The sequence below is a fragment of the Crotalus tigris genome, unplaced genomic scaffold (assembly GCF_016545835.1).
Source record: "Crotalus tigris isolate CLP2741 ecotype Arizona unplaced genomic scaffold, ASM1654583v1 scf7180000017548.2638350, whole genome shotgun sequence".
Taxonomy (NCBI): Eukaryota; Metazoa; Chordata; class Lepidosauria; order Squamata; family Viperidae; genus Crotalus; species Crotalus tigris.
In genome coordinates this window covers 686,358-707,243 of record NW_024096466.1, presented here as the reverse complement: position 1 = coordinate 707,243, position 20,886 = coordinate 686,358, and the positions used below count along the sequence as shown (strand labels likewise).

Genomic DNA, 20,886 nt, shown 5'->3' with positions numbered 1-20,886 from the left:
AGATATTTGGTGATGTGAAAATGCTGACTTCTGAATTAGGCCTACATTGGTCCCCTTTTATACTGTAAAGATTTTATTAGCTCAAGAATTTGAGCACCTGCCTTTTATTGGGGCTTCTTTGGACTGGAAGAGGGGTGTTATATATGTGTTATGTGTGTGTGTGTGTGTGTGTGTGTGAGTACACACACACACACACACACACACACACAAAATACATATATAATACCCCTCTTCCAGTCCAAAGAAGCCCCAATAAAAGGCAAGTGCTCAAATATATATACACACACACACTGACAACCAGGACAAGATGTGCTTAAATGAACTGTGGAGTCAACAAGTGTATAAGATGTATAACTCCTCTACTTTGCATTCCTTTAGCACAGTGTTTTTCGATCTTGGCAACTTTAAGGCATGTGGATTTCAACTCCCAGAATTCCCAGCCAGCATGGGAAAGTTGAAGTCCACACATTTTAAAGTTGCCAAGGTTGAAAAACACAAGAGATGAAAAAATTGCAGTATTATAAAATGAAAACCACATTCTGAATTGCCTGGGAGTTTCAGGAGGATTGTTTTTTTATGCTGATGAAAGTCTGGATTGACAGCTTGCATGAATAATTGCAAATGGCCTAGAAATTAGTAAAATACATTTGCATATTCACATAGATATGGATGACCTGGAATAACCCTTGAAAGCAACTACACTAGCATTGAAAGAATATGGCTGCGTTAGTACTTCAAGAAGGGGTATTTTGCTTCCTCTGATGTGCTTTGCAAAATATCTTTTTTAGTCCTGTGCATACTCTTATACGTTCTATGGAAGATTGTAAAATTCTCTGGAATAACAGAGAAATAACCCATCCTGACATATTTTTATGAAAAGTAACCTAAAGTAACACTCCAGGAACATTTGTTCATCTACAAATATATGTGCTTAAGAGTGTCAGTTAGTTCAATGCAATATTGTAGTTTTTGGACCCCAGTTTTTGAGAATTGGTTACCCACAGCTAATTGGTTATTTTCTTATTTCTTCCATAATTGCTCCTAACAATGCTGGTTTCCTAATGGTATCATACCAAAAAAATAGTTGAGACATGTAAACTGCCCTGCCTTTTACTTTCCTCAGACGTGTAGCTCATTCATGTAAAGTTTAGTATTTATGAACAAACCCAATGTCAGAACACTGTAAAGCACTTCACATTATCTCCAATTCTTAAAATAAGTTAGACAGTAGTGTAGTTATTATAATGTTCACTTTGGATGGGAGGACTTGCATTCTTATCTAGAGTTGTCAACAAACTAAGATGACTTAATTCTTTCAGCTGAACAGTGGGCTATAGTGCAATCACAGGAGTAACAAATCTTTAAGGCAAACCCTTGCAAGAACTATTCCTTTCTTGTTACTGATAGAGGAAAAGATTGTCAGCTAGGGTTGCACATGACTATTATCCAAAAAGAGTTCATGCTTTTCATGGTGATGAAAATAAGACATTGGTATTAGTTTAAGATTAGAAAGGAATGTATTAATATCAAACAACAATGTAGACCATTTGCATTGCTTTGATAATGTACAATACTTAGCTTCAGAGAATTTCCTAGACATCTTCTATGACATCAAAAATCAGAGGATAAGCCCATCAGTTTCTCTTAATTATGTTGGAACCTGCCTTATGCTACTGATACCTGTTGTTGGGAAGCATATATATATCTTTCATATGTCATTTATTGGATTTCCAGAGATACCTGATTGGTCAGTGCGAGAAATAGGAATGCTGGACTTGATAAATCTGATCTATTAGTAAGGTTGATAAAAGCAAAATCAGAGGTTATTGAGAGAAGAGAAGGATTAAGGTCATATGGGAGTACAGAACAGGGTTGGTTACATTTTGGAAGGGTGTTAAACCCTTAAACATTATAGTAATTAGTGCATAGTATGCCTTTGAGAACTCTAATATGAATCTTTGAAATTGTTTTTGAGCTGCCTATGTACACATATTATATATGAATAATATATGCAGCTTATTTACAAAAAATATATTGAGAACTTGAACTTTAGAGGCTGATAGAGATGCCAAAAAAGAAAAAAGAAAACAGCAGCAGCTTGAGATTCATAATCACATAAGAGGAGCCTCAGAGTCTAGGACTATTGATGTTTGTTAGGTTGAAATACTTAGCAAAAGAGAGTCTGGGCAAGATGTACTGAAATGTTGCCATTAATATGTTATATTTGACAGCTTTTTCTTTTCTTTTTCTTGTAGCAGCAGGAAAAACTCAAACTGTTGGAGGATTTCATGTCAACTTGGGAAAGGAGTCACGGGCACAGACTTTGCAAAATGGTAACTTGTAATTCTTATTTTTAGTTAGCCTTACTAAAGAAAGCTATTCTAGAGCTAAATTTTACCCACTATGATTTTGGAGGGTGTATCAGAGAGGAAGTAGATATTTTTAGAGCATGGCTTATGCAATTCCCTTTAAATTGTGAACTGAGTTGGAAGAAATTTGTACTGAAAACCATAGTTGGCGGCAGCAAATAGTAATTAATGAAAGGAGAAAAGCAAGGCATATTTGACATCTCTGTCCTCATTGCTTGCAAATAAATTGTTTTAAATGTCAGATGTACTTTAATTCTAGGATTGAAACAATTTTTTTTTCAGTTCAGTATACAGTAGATCTAGTTTAGCTGAGTCATGAATCTTGATCTCTTGAATTCAAGTAGAATAATAACGTTTCAACAGCAGATTGACAGAGGGCAGCTGCACTCAGTAGCTTCACAATAAGAGTGTCTTTCCCAGGTGGTGGAGTGGGCCGTCTGAGGCCTTCCAGATGTTTTGGACTAATTCTTCATTCAATGTGGTAAAGAATAGGAAGAATGGAAAGTGAAAAAAAAAGACATAGAGGGCATCAGTTTGTCCCATTAGAAATGTAGTGCTAAAGCTAAGTAAGTGTTGATCTGTTAATGCTTGAATAAAAGACCATTTTTCCACTATAAACTAAAATGGTATGCACGGTTCTATTCTTAAGCTCAGAAGGCCCTATGTGCTTGGTATTTTCTTACGCAAACTTTTTGCAGTGACAAGCAATATGCTGTAGAAAAGAACAAAAGCAATCAATTGGGTTAGGTTGAATTTAGGCTGGAGAGGATTTTTCTTTAGTTCCTTTCTCTTCTTACATTTGAGAAGCTAGAGCTGTAAGCAGATGGTATTTGACTAGGCAGTCAGAAAGTCAGACTTTTGTATTTAAATCAGATGTGGCTGATTCAGAGGCATTCCATTCCATCCCATTCCACTCCACTCCATTCCATTCCATTACGTGACTTTATATTACATTACATTCCAGTCATCGTTCATATGCAATTATTAAATGAATTGTCATACTTTTTATTTTGAATATGCCATGTATTATATTTAAAAGAAAATCTCATTACAGAAAATGAATGCTAGCTTTAAAATTCATAATTTTGTTTCAAATATTTTATTTTACTGTGCATTTAATATCAGTAAATCGCTTTGCTGATACATTGTTCAGACTGTTGCCTCTTACTTTTCTAATATAACATTGATGTTCTCATTAACTACTTCTAATAAGACCTATGTGGTAATTTGCTTGATTTTTCTCTCATAAAACTAGATATTTTTCATTAATTACTTTTACTAGTGAGAGGAACCTTTGATTAATAATTCAGCAACGCCCATGTTTATTAAGTACATTTTTCGTATCATCTCCTCTGTGAATTTTTTTAAAAGCAGATTTCAATTTGTATTGCTGAATCTGTATTAAAATCAAAACAAGAACCTAGCAACAATAACTCATCACTACCTGGTGGAACTACTACAGCATATTCTATGTGGCATTGTTTTTAAATACCATTTGGAAACTATAGTTGACAGAAAATACAACAGCCCACTTGCTAATGGGTGCTAGAGTCTAGATACTTGGAATATATTACATCTGTGCTGTGAGTCCTGCGTTAGCTGTCAGTTGTTTTAAGAGTAATTTAAACTGTTGATTTTATGACTTTATCTGCATGACCACCTCCTTCAACTAGAATTAATAAGTCTGGTACAATCCAAACATTAAAAAACTGTTGGGAATCTTCCACTATTAAATGATCAGAAGAGCCAAAGTTAATTATAATATAATATAATATAATATAATATAATATAATATAATATAATAATAATAATAAAGTTGGAAGGGACCTTGGAGGTCATTGAGTCCAACCCTCTGCTCAGGCAGGAAACCCTACACCATTTTGGACAAATGGCTGTCCAGTCTCTTCTTAAAAACCTCCAGTGTTGGAGCATTCACCCCTTCTGGAGGCAGGCTGTTCCACTGGTTAATTGTTCTGTCAGGGAGTTTCTCCTTAGTTCTAGGTTGCTTCTCTTCTTGACTAGTTTCCATCTGTTGCTTCTTGTCCTGCCTTCAGGCACTTTGGAGAATAGCTTGACTCCCTCTTCTTTGGGGCAACCCCTGAGATATTGGAATACTGCTATCATGTCATCCCTAGTCCTTCTTTTCTTTATATGTTTTAGTTGGGAGAAGATCTTCTCCATTAAGGCTCCTGTGTCGTAGAATAGCTTTTATCACCAGAGGTGAGGCTGTTTGCCTTCTGGAAGCAGGTTAAAATGGAGTTCTTGCAAAGAGCCTTTTTAATGAATGAAGATAGCATTTTAGAAGTTATTTATGTGCTTCAGTTTTAAGGTAATTTTAAATATTTGTTATCATTGTATAATTGTATTTCTGTGTTATATTTTCCATTGTAAATTGCTGAAAGTTACATGATTGCAATGGTTTTAAAAATAAATCATATAAAATACAGAAAAATAGTAAAGCATGTCAATCGTTGACAGAAGCAAAATGGATTAGTTCTAGTTTCATGTCTGTTAAGTTGACTTCCTACGATTTCTATCGTTTGTGAAAATAAAGTAGATTTTTAGGACACATTGGTATTATTTGGGAGTTTTTTGGATTAACACAAGTCTAGTTGAATTGGAAGTTTTCTTGTGGAACTCTTTGGGTGATGTTTATGGAGAATGTAAACTTTGATTTTGAGTCTTTGAATCTTTCCCTAGTGGTATGAAAGTCCCCTGTCTTTCAGTTCTGTACTCAGACACTGAAATATTACTCTTGCCATTTAGGGCATCCTCAAGAAAAGGCAACCTAACAGAGGATCCTTTGTTTCAAAAATATATTTCTCAGGACTCCTATCAAAGGCTTCTAACCTACCGGAATGAATCCTGGAGCCTTGTTGTTTGGCTCTCTCATCTCCATCAACTTTTGCTCGCCCAGTCCATGGCATTATTGAATGGGGTTTTTGGGTTTAATCAGATTTTGATTCACCAAACCCTCACACTATAAATCATCAACAACAAGAACAACTTTTTTTCATAAAGCATTTGAAAGAAAAAATGTTGACCCTGACTGCTCTGAGAATTGGGCTCCTCTTTTGGGTAAAATCTGCAGCTGTCTTACTGTCAGTGCCTGATTGTTTAATCTCTTTCATTTGACAGAAAGGAATGTAGCCTTTTAACATGCAACAAACTTATTTCTGGCTCACTGCCACACAGTTTCTGAGAATTTTTTTCTAGCAATAAAGCAGTGTGCTAGTAGATTGTGAAGGTGCTGAAAATGTTTTCTATTACCACATACAATATTGGGGCATGTAAGGACATCCTTTTGGTTTCTGTGCACAATGTATTTGGCAGCCTCATTTTTTCCCACGTTTTGGCTAAGTCAACAATGGTTGGAACTCTAAAAACACCTTTGTAATTTTTTTTTCTTATTAGCATTTGATTTTTTTTTTAAAAAGGAATTAATATGAGAACTTTGCATCTCCATTCCTAGTAATATAGGTCCTATATTGTCATGGGGAATTAAGTTCTTAAAGAAGAATGGGTATCCTTCACATAAAAGTTATAGTTTAGAAACAATTCATTTTCTGAAGGATGAAGACAAATCCTCTAGTGCACGTTGTGGACGGGGATGATACAATTATTAGATACATAGGTAGTTGAGGATCTGATATGCATATAGCTGGCATGGCAGTTTGCTATACATAGTATGAAGATGGTAGATTTCTTGTTTGTCATTAAATTATTCTTTTAGTTTGTTAACTAGTGGTGATGGGATTTAATTTTTTTTAAAACACAGTACTTTTTACTAAAAATGTTTACAGTGCTAAAAGATAATGCAAACTGAAGTCACAAGGAGGTCCTCACTTAACAATCTGTAATTCTCATTTAACAGCAGCAAATGGGACTGCTAGGATTGTGGTCATTAAGCCATATAGTCATGTGACATTGTGCTTTAAAATATCATTGCTGGGTGATGGAAATTCTGGTCTCAATTGTTGTTGTTAACCAAGAACCACTTTTTAACATCCCTTTGCCTCCATTCAAAACACCCAAATTGTTGTAATTTCTGTCCAAATGTTGGCAAAACATCCATAAAGGGTTTCCAGATTTTTGTAATAATATTCTATATTTTAACCCTGATTAAACTAGTTCAGTCTGAATTCTTTATTTTTGCTTCGAAATATTAATCTTTAGTCCATCATGTTGTTGTCATAGGATTGAATCTCCATGCAGACTTACTGTCTTCCGTCTCAAAGATTGTTTCAAGGAGTTAGAAACCTTCTTTTGTAGATTCAGAAATAAGTCTTTGCGCAAGTCCCTTTTCATCTCTTGATTTTATCATTTCTGTTTCCACTCTGACTTTAAAATCGATTTTATAATGCTTAATTTCTTCATTTTCCAATATTTCTCCATCAGTCATAGTTTATATTCCCACTTCATCCTGTCTACCCATAAATTCTTCCATAGTTTATCTGTCACTTCTTTATGATTCTTCCTCAAGAAATACATCTACAGGTGCAAAGATGATTGCTGTCAAATTTGTTATAAGTTCCTTTCCCAGACAATTCCAGTTGGTGATTCCGATTTGTGATGATTGGGGAGGAGAGGCCCCACCTTTGGTCCCTACTCTGTGGGGTGTCACAGGGTTTGGCCTTTTCTCCTTTCCTAATTTTAACATCTGTATGAGGCCGCTGAGTGAGTCATGATACTCAATTACTCTGCCAAGCATTACAGTTGCACAAATCACTCCCCCTCCCCTGTTTTGATTACATCACAGCTGAAAAAAATAAATCTATTCAGTTGTCAAACCTAGTTGATGTTGTAATATCACAGAGATCTGGCATTTTCATAGGGATGTCTTCTCAGGCAGATCAGTTTGATTAACTTATTTTAAAGATATCAAAAAGTCAGCATTTAGTTTGCACTCTGAAATTTTTGTCAAATATGCCTTTGTAAGAATACCAATATCCTGGGGAAAGGATGCACTTATATTTATTACTTGCATTACAGTAGTCCTCAACTTACAACATTTGTTTAGTGACTGTTCAAAGTTATGACACTGAAAAAAGCAACTTACGACCACTTTTCACAGTTATAACTGTTGCAGCATTCCATGGTCACATGATCAAAATTCAGCCACTTGGCAACTGGCTCATATTTATGACAGCTGCAGTGTCCTGGGGTCGTGTGATCACCTTTTGTAACCTTCTGACAAACAAAGTCAGAGCAGAATCTAGATTTACTTAACAGCCATGTTACTAACAGCTACAGTGATTCACTTACAATTTTGGCAAGAAATATAAAATGGGGCAAAATTTACTTAACAACTTTTGCTTAATAACAGAAATTTTGAGCTTAATTGTGGTCGTAAGTCAAGGTGTATCTGTATACTGTACTTCCATCTGATAGAATTTCTGTAAACAGATGTTTTTCCTTTTAGAAATTGGATTGTATGATTTTCCTGTTTTTTACATTCTGTAAGTTTTAGTTCATCTTTATGTTATACTGATTAAGGAGAAAGACATTTGAAGGGAAAATAATTAAAAAGTAATTTTTAACTTATGTCTAGAGGTCAGTAATTTAACACCATAAAAGATATTCCTCCCCCTTTCCTGTCCACATTTTGTGCTGGAAATTATCAGGTATTCCAGTTTGATTCTCATAACATACCCACTAGCAGTTTTAATTCATATTATAATTTTTCTGAAATGTTCATTTTTTCTCTCCTGACATAATGCTGTGCTGCTTTAGGCTATGAAATCTCTTTCTCACACCCGAGATTTACAAACCTTACAACAGTGTTTTCACAGAAATAGTAAGTGCCAAAGGAAAGGTAGATGCTGAAATACATAGAAATAAGAGAAACCAAGTCTCCAAAGTCCAGTAAGCTTGCCTTGAGAGCAAGTTCAAATTCCCACCATAAGGCACAAGAGTCAAGTGAAATCTAAGAGTCCAAGCATCATAGTAGAGTTGTCAGCAGGTCCAGGTCCAGAGTTACAGTTACAAGACAAAAGACAAGGCACACAGAATCTAGGTTAAAAAACAGTCAACCAAAGGCTTGAGCTTGCTGCTCTTCTTAAATAGAGGCAACCCCAATGTTGCTCATTTGGAAGGGTAGGTTCATTTCTTATGAGAAGCCTCACAGAGAGTGCCTTTGCTCTGCTTTCCTCTCTACACGCAAGCCATGTCCTGGGGGAGCTGGCAGTTCAGTTTCCTCCTTTTTTGAGACCTGGGGTACCTGTGACTCCTGGTTACTGGTCAATATAGTCTCCTCTGACTGCAGTTGCCCAGGGAGCAGTTTGGCAATTATGGCTTTTTCTTACCTCATTAATTATGTTGAAGAAGGTTTATTTTCAAACTTTTATTACAGTCAGAGATCAGCATAATGTGGGGAGTTGATAGTATATTTGCTAAGGCTGCAAAGAATTTTAACCCATGTACCTCTTCAATTATATGGTTTCCAGGAACCTCAACACACAATATAGCTAAAGAACTTAGAAAAGAGCTTGGATATCTTTCAGAGGGGAGCGAATGTTCTATCAACTCCCTATTAGATTGCCTCCAGAAAATCAAAGACCCTATAATAGAAGAAAATGATATTATTGTTTCATTCAATGTCACAGCACTCTTGACATCTGTAGACCCAGAACTAGTGAAAGAATCCATGGCAGTTGTACTACACAACATACCTGGCCTAATCAAAATGTACTAAGATTAGAATATCCAGAATCATGGATCTCATCAACCTCTACCTTACTACCTACTTTCATATTATTCCCTTGTGAGGGACTTTTTTTGCCGGCCTTTTTGAGAGCAAAAATGCTGGGGCAGAGTCTCTCCAGCAGGAGGGGAACTGCAGCCCTGGGCTGAGAAAAGACATTTGCATTACAAAGATCCAAGCTTCTTTTTTCCAGCTTAGTGCTACAGTTCCCTTCTGTGCATGGAGGGGAATTACCTGCATCTTTTCAGCAGGCAGTTCTTTTCATTCATCCATTTAATGAGCCATGTGCTTGCTTAAAATGACTACATCTAGCACAGTGGTGGCGAACCTATGGCACGGGTGCCAGAGGCGGCCACCGTGTGCAAAAAAAAAAAGGTTTAATCAGTCAATTTCAACTTCTCGCAGGAAAAAAAAGATCTTGCAAAATTGGAATTGATTGATTTAACTTTTTCTAGTCCCACCGTTATCATTGCAGCCACGCCCACCCAATGGGCCATGTCCACCCAATGGGCCACACCCAGCAAATGGGCCATGTCCACCCGGCACTCGACGATGCGTAAGTGGGTTTTGGGTTGCAATTTGGGCACTCAGTCTTTTAAAGGTTCGCCATCACTGATCTAGCAGAACCAGGATATAGTCGTAAAGTTGAGTTAAATCACATGGTGATCTGCTCTACAACAACTATAACGTACAATCATAATTCCAGGTTTGGTTACAGAACTACCTGTATATCATAGAAATCCTAATTTTACAGTTTATTTCTTACATATGAATTGATCATGATTGGTGCTCGTTTCTTGTATTATGCATGAAATCAGTGCTAGGAAATCATAAAGCAGTTTTTTATGTTATTATAATAAAAGCTTTTTTCCCTGTGGAGAATTAGATGTGTAGCCTCTGTATTGTCAAATTTAGTGGTAAATGGGGTTTGGTTGAAACTGTATTTAAAATATGTTAACAGCAGTATAAATACCCTTGAGGGAACTGTGTGTTTTATGTGATCTTAAATTTCATATATTTATGAATATTTTATAAAATATTAACTCTGCATGTTCCTGTTGCTGAGCTATAGTTCCTGAATAAATTTTAATTATAGGATAAGCAACCTAGTGGCCTCGATATATTGTGATCTACAACTATAATTCCTGACCACTAGTCATGCAAATTATGACTTATAGGGTGTTAGAATCCAAAATAGCTGGGGAGCAGAACTCTGGTTACTTAGATATTAATTCTACTAGAGCAAGTGGAGCAATTTAAATACTTAGATTCATTTGTCCAAGAATAGAAATTAACTGTTACAGGTGATATCATCAGTGGAATTGACCAAGCTGTTATATTGTTTGGAGCACTAACTTAATACCTCTAGCAAAAAAACCGCATAGGCATTCCTACACTGTTCTGTTGATTATTATACTATCTATTCTGCAATATGGGGCACTTTGGATTTTGCTTCAAGATGAGTGAAAAACTCAGTGTTTTCCAAATGCATTGCTTTGTGCCGAATATGTGTGAGCCGTTTAATATAGAAGAGACTAGGAAACCAAAGTCAAGCATACTAATATTAGTTTTATTATAAAATCACAGTAACAGTATCTTGCAATTCTGAATGTGCCTTTCCTTCCTTTATTTTTGTGACAACTAGGTCTTGCTTGAGATGCTTATTCAATTTATAACTCTGTTTCAGACTCTGTTCTCCAGCACTGGAGATGGATAATCCACCAATGGGTTGAGACTGTATTCCTGCCCAATCAGATCAGTCAGCCAAAGTTGCCACGCCCGTCCTGGACCACGAGATTCCCAGTCTTGACTGATCTCGCCCAGGATTCAGACGTTTCAACTTTGGCTCCTAGGCAGGTATAGTTTTCTTCCATTGGTGGATTATCTTTCAGAGTTTAGGTTAATTTAAATTAAAATTGGATTAATGGACTAAATTATCTTAAAATTCTACAAATTACAGATTTGAGATTCTTAATTCCAGAGGGATATTCACCCTCGCTCTAAAGGGAGGGATCCCCTTAGAACCCCTCCCCAGCCCAAACCCCCAACCCTCCACTTACCCACGCCGACAGCCTTTAAAAAAAAAGGGGGGGGGGAAACAAGCTGATCGGCTGAGCTGCGGCTTTTAAGCTCAGTCCTTAATAGCAGCAGCTGCTCAGCTCCGTGGAAATGGTTGATGGGTGGGGGGGCGCATGCGAGGAGGGAAGTTGCGCGGAAGCATTATCAGGCGGCACAAGTCAGCTGGAGGCGAAACGCCGCCGTTTTAAACAGCCAGGCATTCTCCAGGTTTTAAACGAGCTGCCATTACCGGGGCAGCTCAGCGCACGCGCGGCCCCTTGTTTCCGACGCACGTGGCTCAAACAAAGAGAGGAGGTCTCTGCGCAGGCGCGGCAGCCTTTTTTAGCGCATGCGCAGTAGCCTTGAGCCAGCGGCGGACATTTTTTTGTATACTGAGTGCCTCTGAGCGTGCGCAGCAGGCAATTGCACACGCGTGGCCAGGATCCTCTCCCCGGCACACAGGACTGGGAGCTCAATATTTCTAAAGCTCCCTTGTCGGTCCACAGGAAAGGGTACTTGAACAATAAGACTGCTTAGACTTCTAAGCATTTTTATCTTGTACTCTTTTAGACATCGTTTTTCATAGCTTCTTATTCCAAGTCTTGGTGTCTCCATTGCATAAAATAAGCTAAGTGTGGTTGCACAGCCAACTAAATTAGGATGTCTTTGGCTCCATCCGGACCTCGGGCTCCCCATTAGTGGCCCGTATGTTTCTGGAGTTTTTAGTGGTGAGTTCCAGGCATCCCCAGTCGTGTGCCTGCCCTTAACCACTGCAGTCTAGAACGGATTACAGGCATCCCCATTAGTGTGCCTGCCCTTATCCGCGTACTGCAATTTTTTCAGACCAATCACAAGGTCTGTTTCTGGGTTCCAGGCATCCTCTGTAGTGCACCTGTCCTTACTCAGTGTAGACGCTCTCCTACTACCGGGGTTGCCCTATCGTGACTCTGCGCTAGTGGAGAATGGAGGAAGCCATCATTCCCTCCACTGGAGCCTTGCCTTCAACTTCAGCAGCACCCAGTTCAGAGAGCTCTGAAGTCTTAACAGCCTCTAAAATCAAGGCTGCCAAAAAGTCATCAAAGAAGGCAGACAAACAGGCAGTCAGAAGACACCAAGCCCTGGAAAAAGAATTCAGTAGAGCTCAGAAAAGGGCCAGAATAGAAAAGTGTCAAAATGGGGGGATAGTTCCCGAGCTACCCCTGGGGGTCTCACCATCCCCACAGGGCGTTTGGTCTACTGGGGATTCATCTCAGTCTCCAGCACGAGGGGGGACAGGTGAGTCCTCATCCTTTTCCCGGTCACCCTCACCACGTAGGACACAGGGACCTTCGGAGACCACATTAACCCGAGCATCAGCAGGGGCGCAGGTAATTACTACCCCACCGGCTCTGACGGGGACCTACTGGCGGTCTTAATAGCGCAGGTGGTTGACCGCGCACTTGAGACCAGGGCCCAGACCACCAAGCCGAAGCTGCTAGGTCATAAATCGGGGCACCGGGAGGAAGCAGAGGACCGGCTGGAACCCTCTTCTCCCTCAGACTCTTCGATCTCCGAGGATTCTTACCTGGACCAACCAGATACATCACAGAAGATTCAAATGTCCGAAGAGGAGGACAACTCAACTGAGGTGCCATCCTTTAACGGCCTTTTTAACCCCTCTCTTTTTGTCACCATACTGCGTAAGGCAGAATCCACAGCCCACCTTGGTCAGGGGACTTCAGCGGAACCCATCACAGTCGATATGGAGGCCGAACCCACCAACCACTCAACACCGCATACCATGTCCAACCCTGTTCCTAAACACAATAAAGAAACAGTGGTCATCACTTGCCTCTCTCCCCCTTCCCAGCAACACGGACAAGAGGCTATTCAATGTAGCCAGGGAGCTGGATGGAACATTGGAGTACCAGCGGTGAACGAACCCATAGGGCCCCTGGTATCGGACACAGCCATATCAGGGGATTTTTCAGAGGCTCTTAAAGCCGAAGACCGAAAGGGTGAATCCGCCTATAGGAGAACACACCAGGCAATAGCATGGGCTACTAGGGCAGCGACCTCCGCCTCCTTTTTCACCAGAGCCACGCTTTGTTGGCTCTGGGAATTACAAGGCCGAGTCCCTGTGGAGGACATCCGCACCCAACAAAAACTCAGCAAGATGGTGGCAGCCACGGAATATGCGTCTGATGTGACATTCCAGGCGGCCAAATTTTTAGCCAGGGCAATTGCGGCAAACATCACGGGCAGACGCCTCCTCTGGCTAAAGCATTGGCAGGCCGATACCAAGTCCAAATGGAAATTGGCTAAGGCCCCATACCAGGGAACCAAATTGTTCGGGGATGCGCTGATGCCTTACCTAATAGAGAACAAGGACAAGCGCAAGGTCCTCAAACACATTCTCAAAAGACAGGACAGTAGACCCGGTTTCTTCGGAAGGAAACAGTCCTTTCGTACAGAAACCAGGTTCAATTATTTCCAACCATCACAGTCCTTCCAACCTAGGCAGGATAGACAGGAAAGACAAATGGATAGACAAAACACAAGACATAGACAGGCGCAAGGAAGGCGGCCCTTTCAGAGGAGTAACCGCCCCTTTCGCCGTACCAGATGACTCTCCCTCAGACCTTCCCATAGGGGGCAGGCTCGCCCAGTTTGCCTCCCACGGACGTAGGGTCAGAGACACCATATGCCATGGTCTCTCCCTAGAATTCTTCTCCAATCCCCCGAACCGCTTCCGCCCCTGCCCTTGTTCCGTGAACCCAACAAAAAGAAAACTCATGAACGAAGCCATTCAACATCTAATAAACATACGAGCCATAGAAACGGTACCAATGGACCAGAGAGGCCAGGGATTTTATTCCATTCTTTTCGTGGTCCCGAAACCATCGGGGGTGGAGAGCAATCCTGGATCTAAAAAGGCTAAATTTCTACCTGACATACCGCAAATTCAAAATGCAGACGCTGCGCTCCATCCTAGGAAGCGTAAGAAAAAGGGACTTCCTGACCTTGATCGACCTCACGGAGGCATACTTGCATATCCCAATCTCTCTGGCTCATCGCCATTTTCTACGGTTCGCTTACAGGGGACATCATTTCCAGTACAGGGCGCTCCCATTCGGCCTATCATCAGCACCCAGAGTGTTCACCAAGATACTGGCGGTCCTGGCAGCACACTTAAGGGCCATTCTGGTCAAAGTCCAGTGTTACCTGGACAATATTCTAATCCAATCAACGTCCGCCCGCCATGCTCGGGAGGACCTAAAATTAGTAGTGAAATTACTACAGGATCATGGCTTCTCGGTGAACTTTCTCAAGAGCCATTTAACCCTGACAACGAGGATACTACATCTTGGAGCTATCATAGACACAGTGGAGTGCAAGGTGTACCTATCCCAGGAATGCCTCAACAGCATAAGGGAAACAGTGAAACAGGTAAATCGTGGTCAGTCAGTAACACTAGTCTGCCTTTCCCAATTGTTAGGGAAGATGATCTCAACAATAGCAATCGTTCCATGGGCAAGGTTACACTCAAGGGAGTTACAGTGGTTCATGCTTCCCTTTCAAAGACAGAAGCTCAGTGCATCCTGAAGGAGGGTAAAACTACCACTAGGGATACGGCACTCTCTCAGGTGGTGGCTATCTCCAGCCCTTCTAAGAGGCTCACTATTCAGGGAACCAGACAGAATAGTAATCACAACCGATGCAAGCCTTTCGGTTGGGGAGCTCACCTGGGGACCAAGTGGACACAGGGCCACTGGTGAACAGCGGACCTCTGACACAACACAAACTGGCTCGAACTCCGAGCCATCCACCTAGCGTTAAAACATTTCCAGGACAGCCTAACACGCCGTCACGTACTAGTCCTAACAGACAACGTGAAGGCCAAAGCCCACATAAACCGTCAGGGAGGCACTCACTCCCGTTCCATATCGTCCGAGGCACTCCTACTGGGGGCTTGGGCGGAGCAAAATCTGGCCTCAATAAAGGCAGACCACATATTGGGAGAAACAAACGTCCAGGCAGACCTGTTGAGCAGAACAACAATAGACAACTCGGAGTGGCAACTACACCCAAGAATATTCAGGGAGATCTGCCACCGCTTCGGTCTTCCCCAGGTAGACCTATTTGCTGCTCCTTCCAATACCCAACTGATTAGCTTCTTCTCCTGATTCCCGTCCAGGGGAGCAGGACAGACAGATGCATTACGGAGTCCATGGCCAAGGGAGCTCCTATATGCATTTCCACCCTTACCTCTACTTCCGGCGGTAATACGCAAGATCCTGCAGGAACGGGCTGAGGTAATTCTCGTGGCCCCATATGGGCCCAGGACGCCTTGGTTCGCAGACCTGAGAAGTCTCTCTCGCAGAGACCCGTGGTGGATCCCTCCGGAGAGGATATCTCTCATTCAGGGGGCGATCTCCCACCCAGAGCCACAATGGCTATAACTAGCCATCTGGCACTTGAAAGATCAATCTTAACTAGGGGTTCTTGCTCACAGGGCGTAATCAGGGTTATACAGGTTTCAAGACGCCCATCCACAAATCGTAGCTACGAGGCCATGTGGAAAAGTTTCCAATCATGGTGCTCTGAACAAGGATTGCCACTCAAAAAGATCACAATCCCCAACATCCTAGAATTCCTACTAGGTGGTCTAGAGAGGGGCCTAGTGCCAAACACACTGCGTAGGCAGATCGCAGCCCTCTCTACAATTCTTTCAGCCAGTCCTGGGGAACCCCTGGGTAAGCATCCCTTAATTCGTGCCTTCCTCAAAGGGGCTGCAAATATTAGACCACCAACCGTGCACAGATATCCATCGTGGGAGCTACCAAGAGTACTGCAAGCTCTCACCAGGGCACCTTTTGAACCACTCAAAACATGTGACATATGCTACCTGACCCACAAGGTAGCATTCTTAGTAGCCATCACGTCAGCTCGGCGTATATCTGAGTTAGCTTCTCTCTCCATGAGGAAGGACCTGTGTCTCTTCCACAAGGACAGGGTAATTTTACGACTAGACCCGTTCTTCATACCAAAAGTCAATTCCCTTTTTCACGGAACGCAGGAAATAGTCCTACCAGACTTTTGCCCAAACCCTACTCATGCCCTGGAATGACAATGGCATACATTGGACGTACACTGGGCACTAAGGTACTACATTTCGCGTACAGCGGAATTTCAACAAATCAGAAGCGCTTTTTATATCCTTCCACCCATCCTCCAGAGGCCAGAAGGTCCTCCACCATCGGTAGGTGGATTAGGGCATGCATCACTGGGGCATACCAGGCGGAGGCCTTGCCGGTCCCCAGGCATGTCATGGCTCACTCCACAAGGAGTGCAGCCACCTCAGCAGCATGGGCCATGCAGGCTTCCATTGAGGACGTTTGCAGGGCGGCCACTTGGGCATCGCCTTCTCCATTTATTTGCCACTACAAGATCGACAAATACTCCTCTGCAGAGGCCTCCTTCGGTAGGAGGGTTCTCCAGCAGGTGTTAGACCAAAGTTCCACACAGGACCAGTCTACTCTCCAACCCGAGAGACAATAGGCTTTGGTATGTCCCATTGGTGGATTATCCATCTCCAGTGCTGGAGAAGGGGCGTTGACTTACCTGAACGCCTTTTCTCAGCACGGAGATGGATAATCCACACCCACCCTTCTAGACAGGGATAATTAGGGAGATTTAGTTTGAGCCAAAAACGTCTTATTGTCAGTCAATGGCTTCGCTCGTGTCAGGACTGGGAATCTCGTGGTCCAAGACAGGTGTGGCAACTTTGGCTGACTGATCTGATTGGGCAGGAATACAGTCTCAACCCATTGGTGGATTATCCATCTCTGTGCTGAGAAAAGGCGTTCAGGTAAGTCAACGCCCCATTTCTTTTATCTGATTGTTGTCTTGGTTGCAGCTCCTTCTGCCCATTGCAATATTAGAGGATTTAATCTATGGCAAAATACAAAATGAAACAGTTAAAAGAATGATGCTGCAATCAATGTATGATAGCTAATCAAACGCCAAATATGGTGGCTTGGATACACATGTTGCTTGGCCCCATATCAACTTTCATATTGCTGGCCCAGTCATGTCCCAGCTGGAAAGTGATCAGCTTAAAAAAAAAAGGGGGGCCTTGGCTGAAACTTGTGGGAAAAGATCTAGGGAAATTTAACCTCAGTCTGATAGAAGTGAAACAAGAGGGCCACAACAAACAAAATGGAGGAACATGCACATGATGTCAGTGAACCATAGTATGTACCATATACTGATTTCACTGTGGATTGTTACCAGATGTGAACTATGGTCAGGACTTCAAGATTAAATGTCATAGCACGTTAAAACATTTATTTTGAAAGGCTTTGAATAATGAATTATATAGTGTCAGATCTGTATAAATCAGACTGTATTTGAGCACTTTTTTTCCTTCTATACAATTGTGTTTAAGTCTCAGAAACTGCCTGGACAACTCCCTGCAGTTTTCTTGGCAAAGTTTTTCAGAAGTGGTTTGCCATTGCCTGCTTCCTAGGGTTGTGGGAAAGTGGTCCAAAGTGACCCAACTAGTTTTCTGTCTAAAGTGAATTTAGAACTCTCAGTCTCCTGTTTCTAGCTTGATGTTTTCACCATTACATCAAATTGATTTTCTAAGCCTGATAGGAATTGTCTGCAGACAGTGAACAGAATTCAGTGTAGGTGAGTGAGAATATTGGTACTTTCTCCTTTATATTGAGAATTCTCCATCCATCCCTTTTCTGCCTGAAACACTTTAGTAAGGGTAATAACTTTTATAAGGTAATAGGGTAATAACTTTTATAAGCATATTTACAAAGCTAAGTAGCTGAATATCTGTATATTTCTAAAACTGTGCATGTAATTCTTCATAATGGTATGAAAACAAAGACACTAAATTTATAATATATTACATCTGGAATTTGCTCCATTATATAAGAATTTATTGCTTGATTGCCTAACATTCAAATGCTGGAAATAAGTTACATTTTAGAAGCTTGCATATGACTAAAAATATTGAAGAGAGGATATATTTCCTGTAATATTTGCTTAATGTTATTACTGTTACAAGAGCAGCATCTTTTGAATGAGCTGTCAAATGTCACAAGTTTTTCATCTTTGGTTTATGCTCTTTGATAGAAATTTTACACAGTTTCTATCAAAGGGTAGTTTCAAAAGAGGTTACACAACATGTTCTTAATGGCATCCCCCTCTCCCCCAAAAGAGTCATGGATTATTTACCAAGCCTATTTTTTCACATGTCCCTAGGCCATGAAAGGAACCAGGATGGATCTAAACCTTCCTGGCCATTTCATCAGAGTTCATAAACTAAAAAATAATCCCAAATGAGAGTACAAGGCTATTTCAGATTCTACCTTGGGCAGATTTATTAGTAAAGTATTGTGCAAAAGCATCATGGTACTTAGGTAATAGCTGTTTCTTTTTTTTATTATTATAATTTTTATTAGTTTTTTACACAAACATAAGTCATTCAATAGTTGATAAACAGTGTGGTGTCTGGGTTACATTTGTAAGAACAGTCCTTAACAATTAATTTCTATAGTCTGTTTTTCATATATTAATTTTGTTTACTTTCCTCTTTCTCTAAAAACATCATTTTTTGCAAACATTGCGTTAATACAATTCTTATTGTTTTAATAACTGACAATTTAGTATATGTTTTTCCAATATTCCTAAAAAATAATCATCATATTAATACATTTCTTTTCTTTCCATTCATTTGGATTGCCTTATCATCAATCCTGTTACAGTCCTTATTTTAGTTTATTTTTCCCACCAAATTCTGAGTATTTTTACTGGTAGCAATTAGTTAATTTACGCTGACAGACTTGATTCTATTTTTTCCATATAAGCCATCTCACATTTTTGTGTTTCTTAAGTATTAAATATAAAAGTAAAAAGAGAGAGGAAGAGAAAAATAAAAAAAATAAATAAAAAAATACAAAAGAATAGAAGAAAGCAGTTGTAACAGAACAAAGAAAATAACATAGTACTTAAAATATATATCTCTCCTAGCTTAGTAATATTTATTTTCTCGAATTTCTAATTCTTTTTAATCATAGTTAAAAATATATTTAATCTTTAAACATTCTATTCAATAAATCTAGTCATCTAATCCCTTAACTCTAATTCAAAACATTTTATATGTATTATATATATTTTTCTTGAGTTCAGTCACCTTTAAATATCTAAAATATTTCATCCTTCTTAAAGTGTTCCAGTATTCCTAAACAATCATCATCATATTAATACATTTCTTTTCTTTAAAAAAAAAGAAAATGAAAAAGAAGAGAGGAAAGCAATAATAACAAAACATAAGAAATAATATAGTACTTAGAATATATATCTCTCCTAGATTAATTGTATTTATTTTCTCGAATTTCTTATTCTTTTTAATCATAGTTTAGAATATAGTTAATCTTTAGACATTCTATTCAAATAAATCTAGTCATCTAGTCCCTTAACTCTAATTCACTTATATATATATGTACTTTTCTTGAATTCAATCACATTTAAGTATCTAAAACATTTCATCCCTGTTAGAATGGTGTGTTTCAATTTTTTTCAATTTCTTTAACCATATTCAAACACGTGTTTCTTTTTTAAATATTCTCTCTGATATGTCCCATTATCTTTTTTCTTAATGTCTTTTCTTTGCCCCGAATCTATCTTGATCAATATATTTTGCTGGATCCAAAGGTTTTCCCATACGATCATAGGTGTTCCTGTAGATGTAGAAAGTAAATCAATATCTCTGTCCTGCGCACTTGCACTCTTTTTTCCATTAGAATTCCTTCTCTTGTCTTCCAATTTGTTTTGTGATGTTGAAGTATAAATTGTCTTTCCTTCCACTTGAATTAAGTCATACTTAATTTTGTAAAAGTCCATCTTTAAGCCTTTTCCCTCTGATTTATTCCATCATCTCTGCTGTGTTCTTCTGAGGATTTTTTTGAAGTGAGCTGAAATTGGAGATAAGTTGACTTATCTTATCTTTCAAAGTTGTTTTGTATTTCTTTATGGTTTAAGATCATTGTCCTTTGAATGGATTGCAGCATATCATATATTTCCTCTTGTAAAACATCCATTGTTTTTGTAAATATCACTTTCTCTGAACAGCTGTATTTTAAGATTTTAAAAGCCACAAATCAAAGTTTTTTAGCTTAGACACCAGGTGTCAGTGTTGGATCATTTTTCAGTTTCCTTTTTCTCCTTAAAGAGTTAAATTCGCCGCTTCCAATAGCCAAAAGGGGGGGGGAAATCCCTCCCCTTTTTTCACTCTTGGAGGTATTTTTGCTTCTTGGGAGTTCTTTTTTTTTTTTCAGGAAAATAAGTACGATAGAGAAAATTAGTTCTTACCCAGCTTAAAAATCACTGTTTACAATCAGTTTAGGTAGAGGTTCTTGACTTCCATTTGCTTACAGCTAGGGCTAGACAAGGAGTTAGCTAGCCTTTGTTCTGTTGGTTTCTGGGAGGCTTCTCCTGGACCTATCGGAGAGACCGCCGTCTCTACTAGGTCCCTGGAAGTACCTTCCTTCAGTGCCATCTCTCTGGGGCGGCTTCTGGCCCATTTAGGGTCCCCAAACAAGAAGAAACTCAGCTGAAGAGCTCGGCATCCCGAGTCTCCCAGCCGATGACGCTGCTGGAGGAAACAGGAAGTCCGGTGATAGCTGTTTCTGTTACCCTTCTCAATAAGGCTTTGCGTAATTTTAAATAAAGATGTATCTGCATGGTGTAGGCTCAGAC

At 39.9% G+C, this 20,886-nt stretch overlaps 1 protein-coding gene across 3 annotated transcripts in view; it reads left to right on the top strand.

The window, feature by feature from the left end:
• BRF1 (BRF1 RNA polymerase III transcription initiation factor subunit) overlaps window positions 1-20,886 on the top strand; it is a 218,245-nt gene that overhangs the window by 12,870 nt on the left and 184,489 nt on the right. For 2 of the 3 annotated variants that reach the window (XM_039336739.1, XM_039336721.1), the window contains exon 2: window positions 2,256-2,333. In XM_039336739.1, coding sequence (XP_039192673.1) covers window positions 2,256-2,333 — 78 coding nt within the window. The remainder of the gene's footprint in view (window positions 1-2,255; window positions 2,334-20,886) is intronic. The other variant, XM_039336730.1, reaches the window with a different exon arrangement.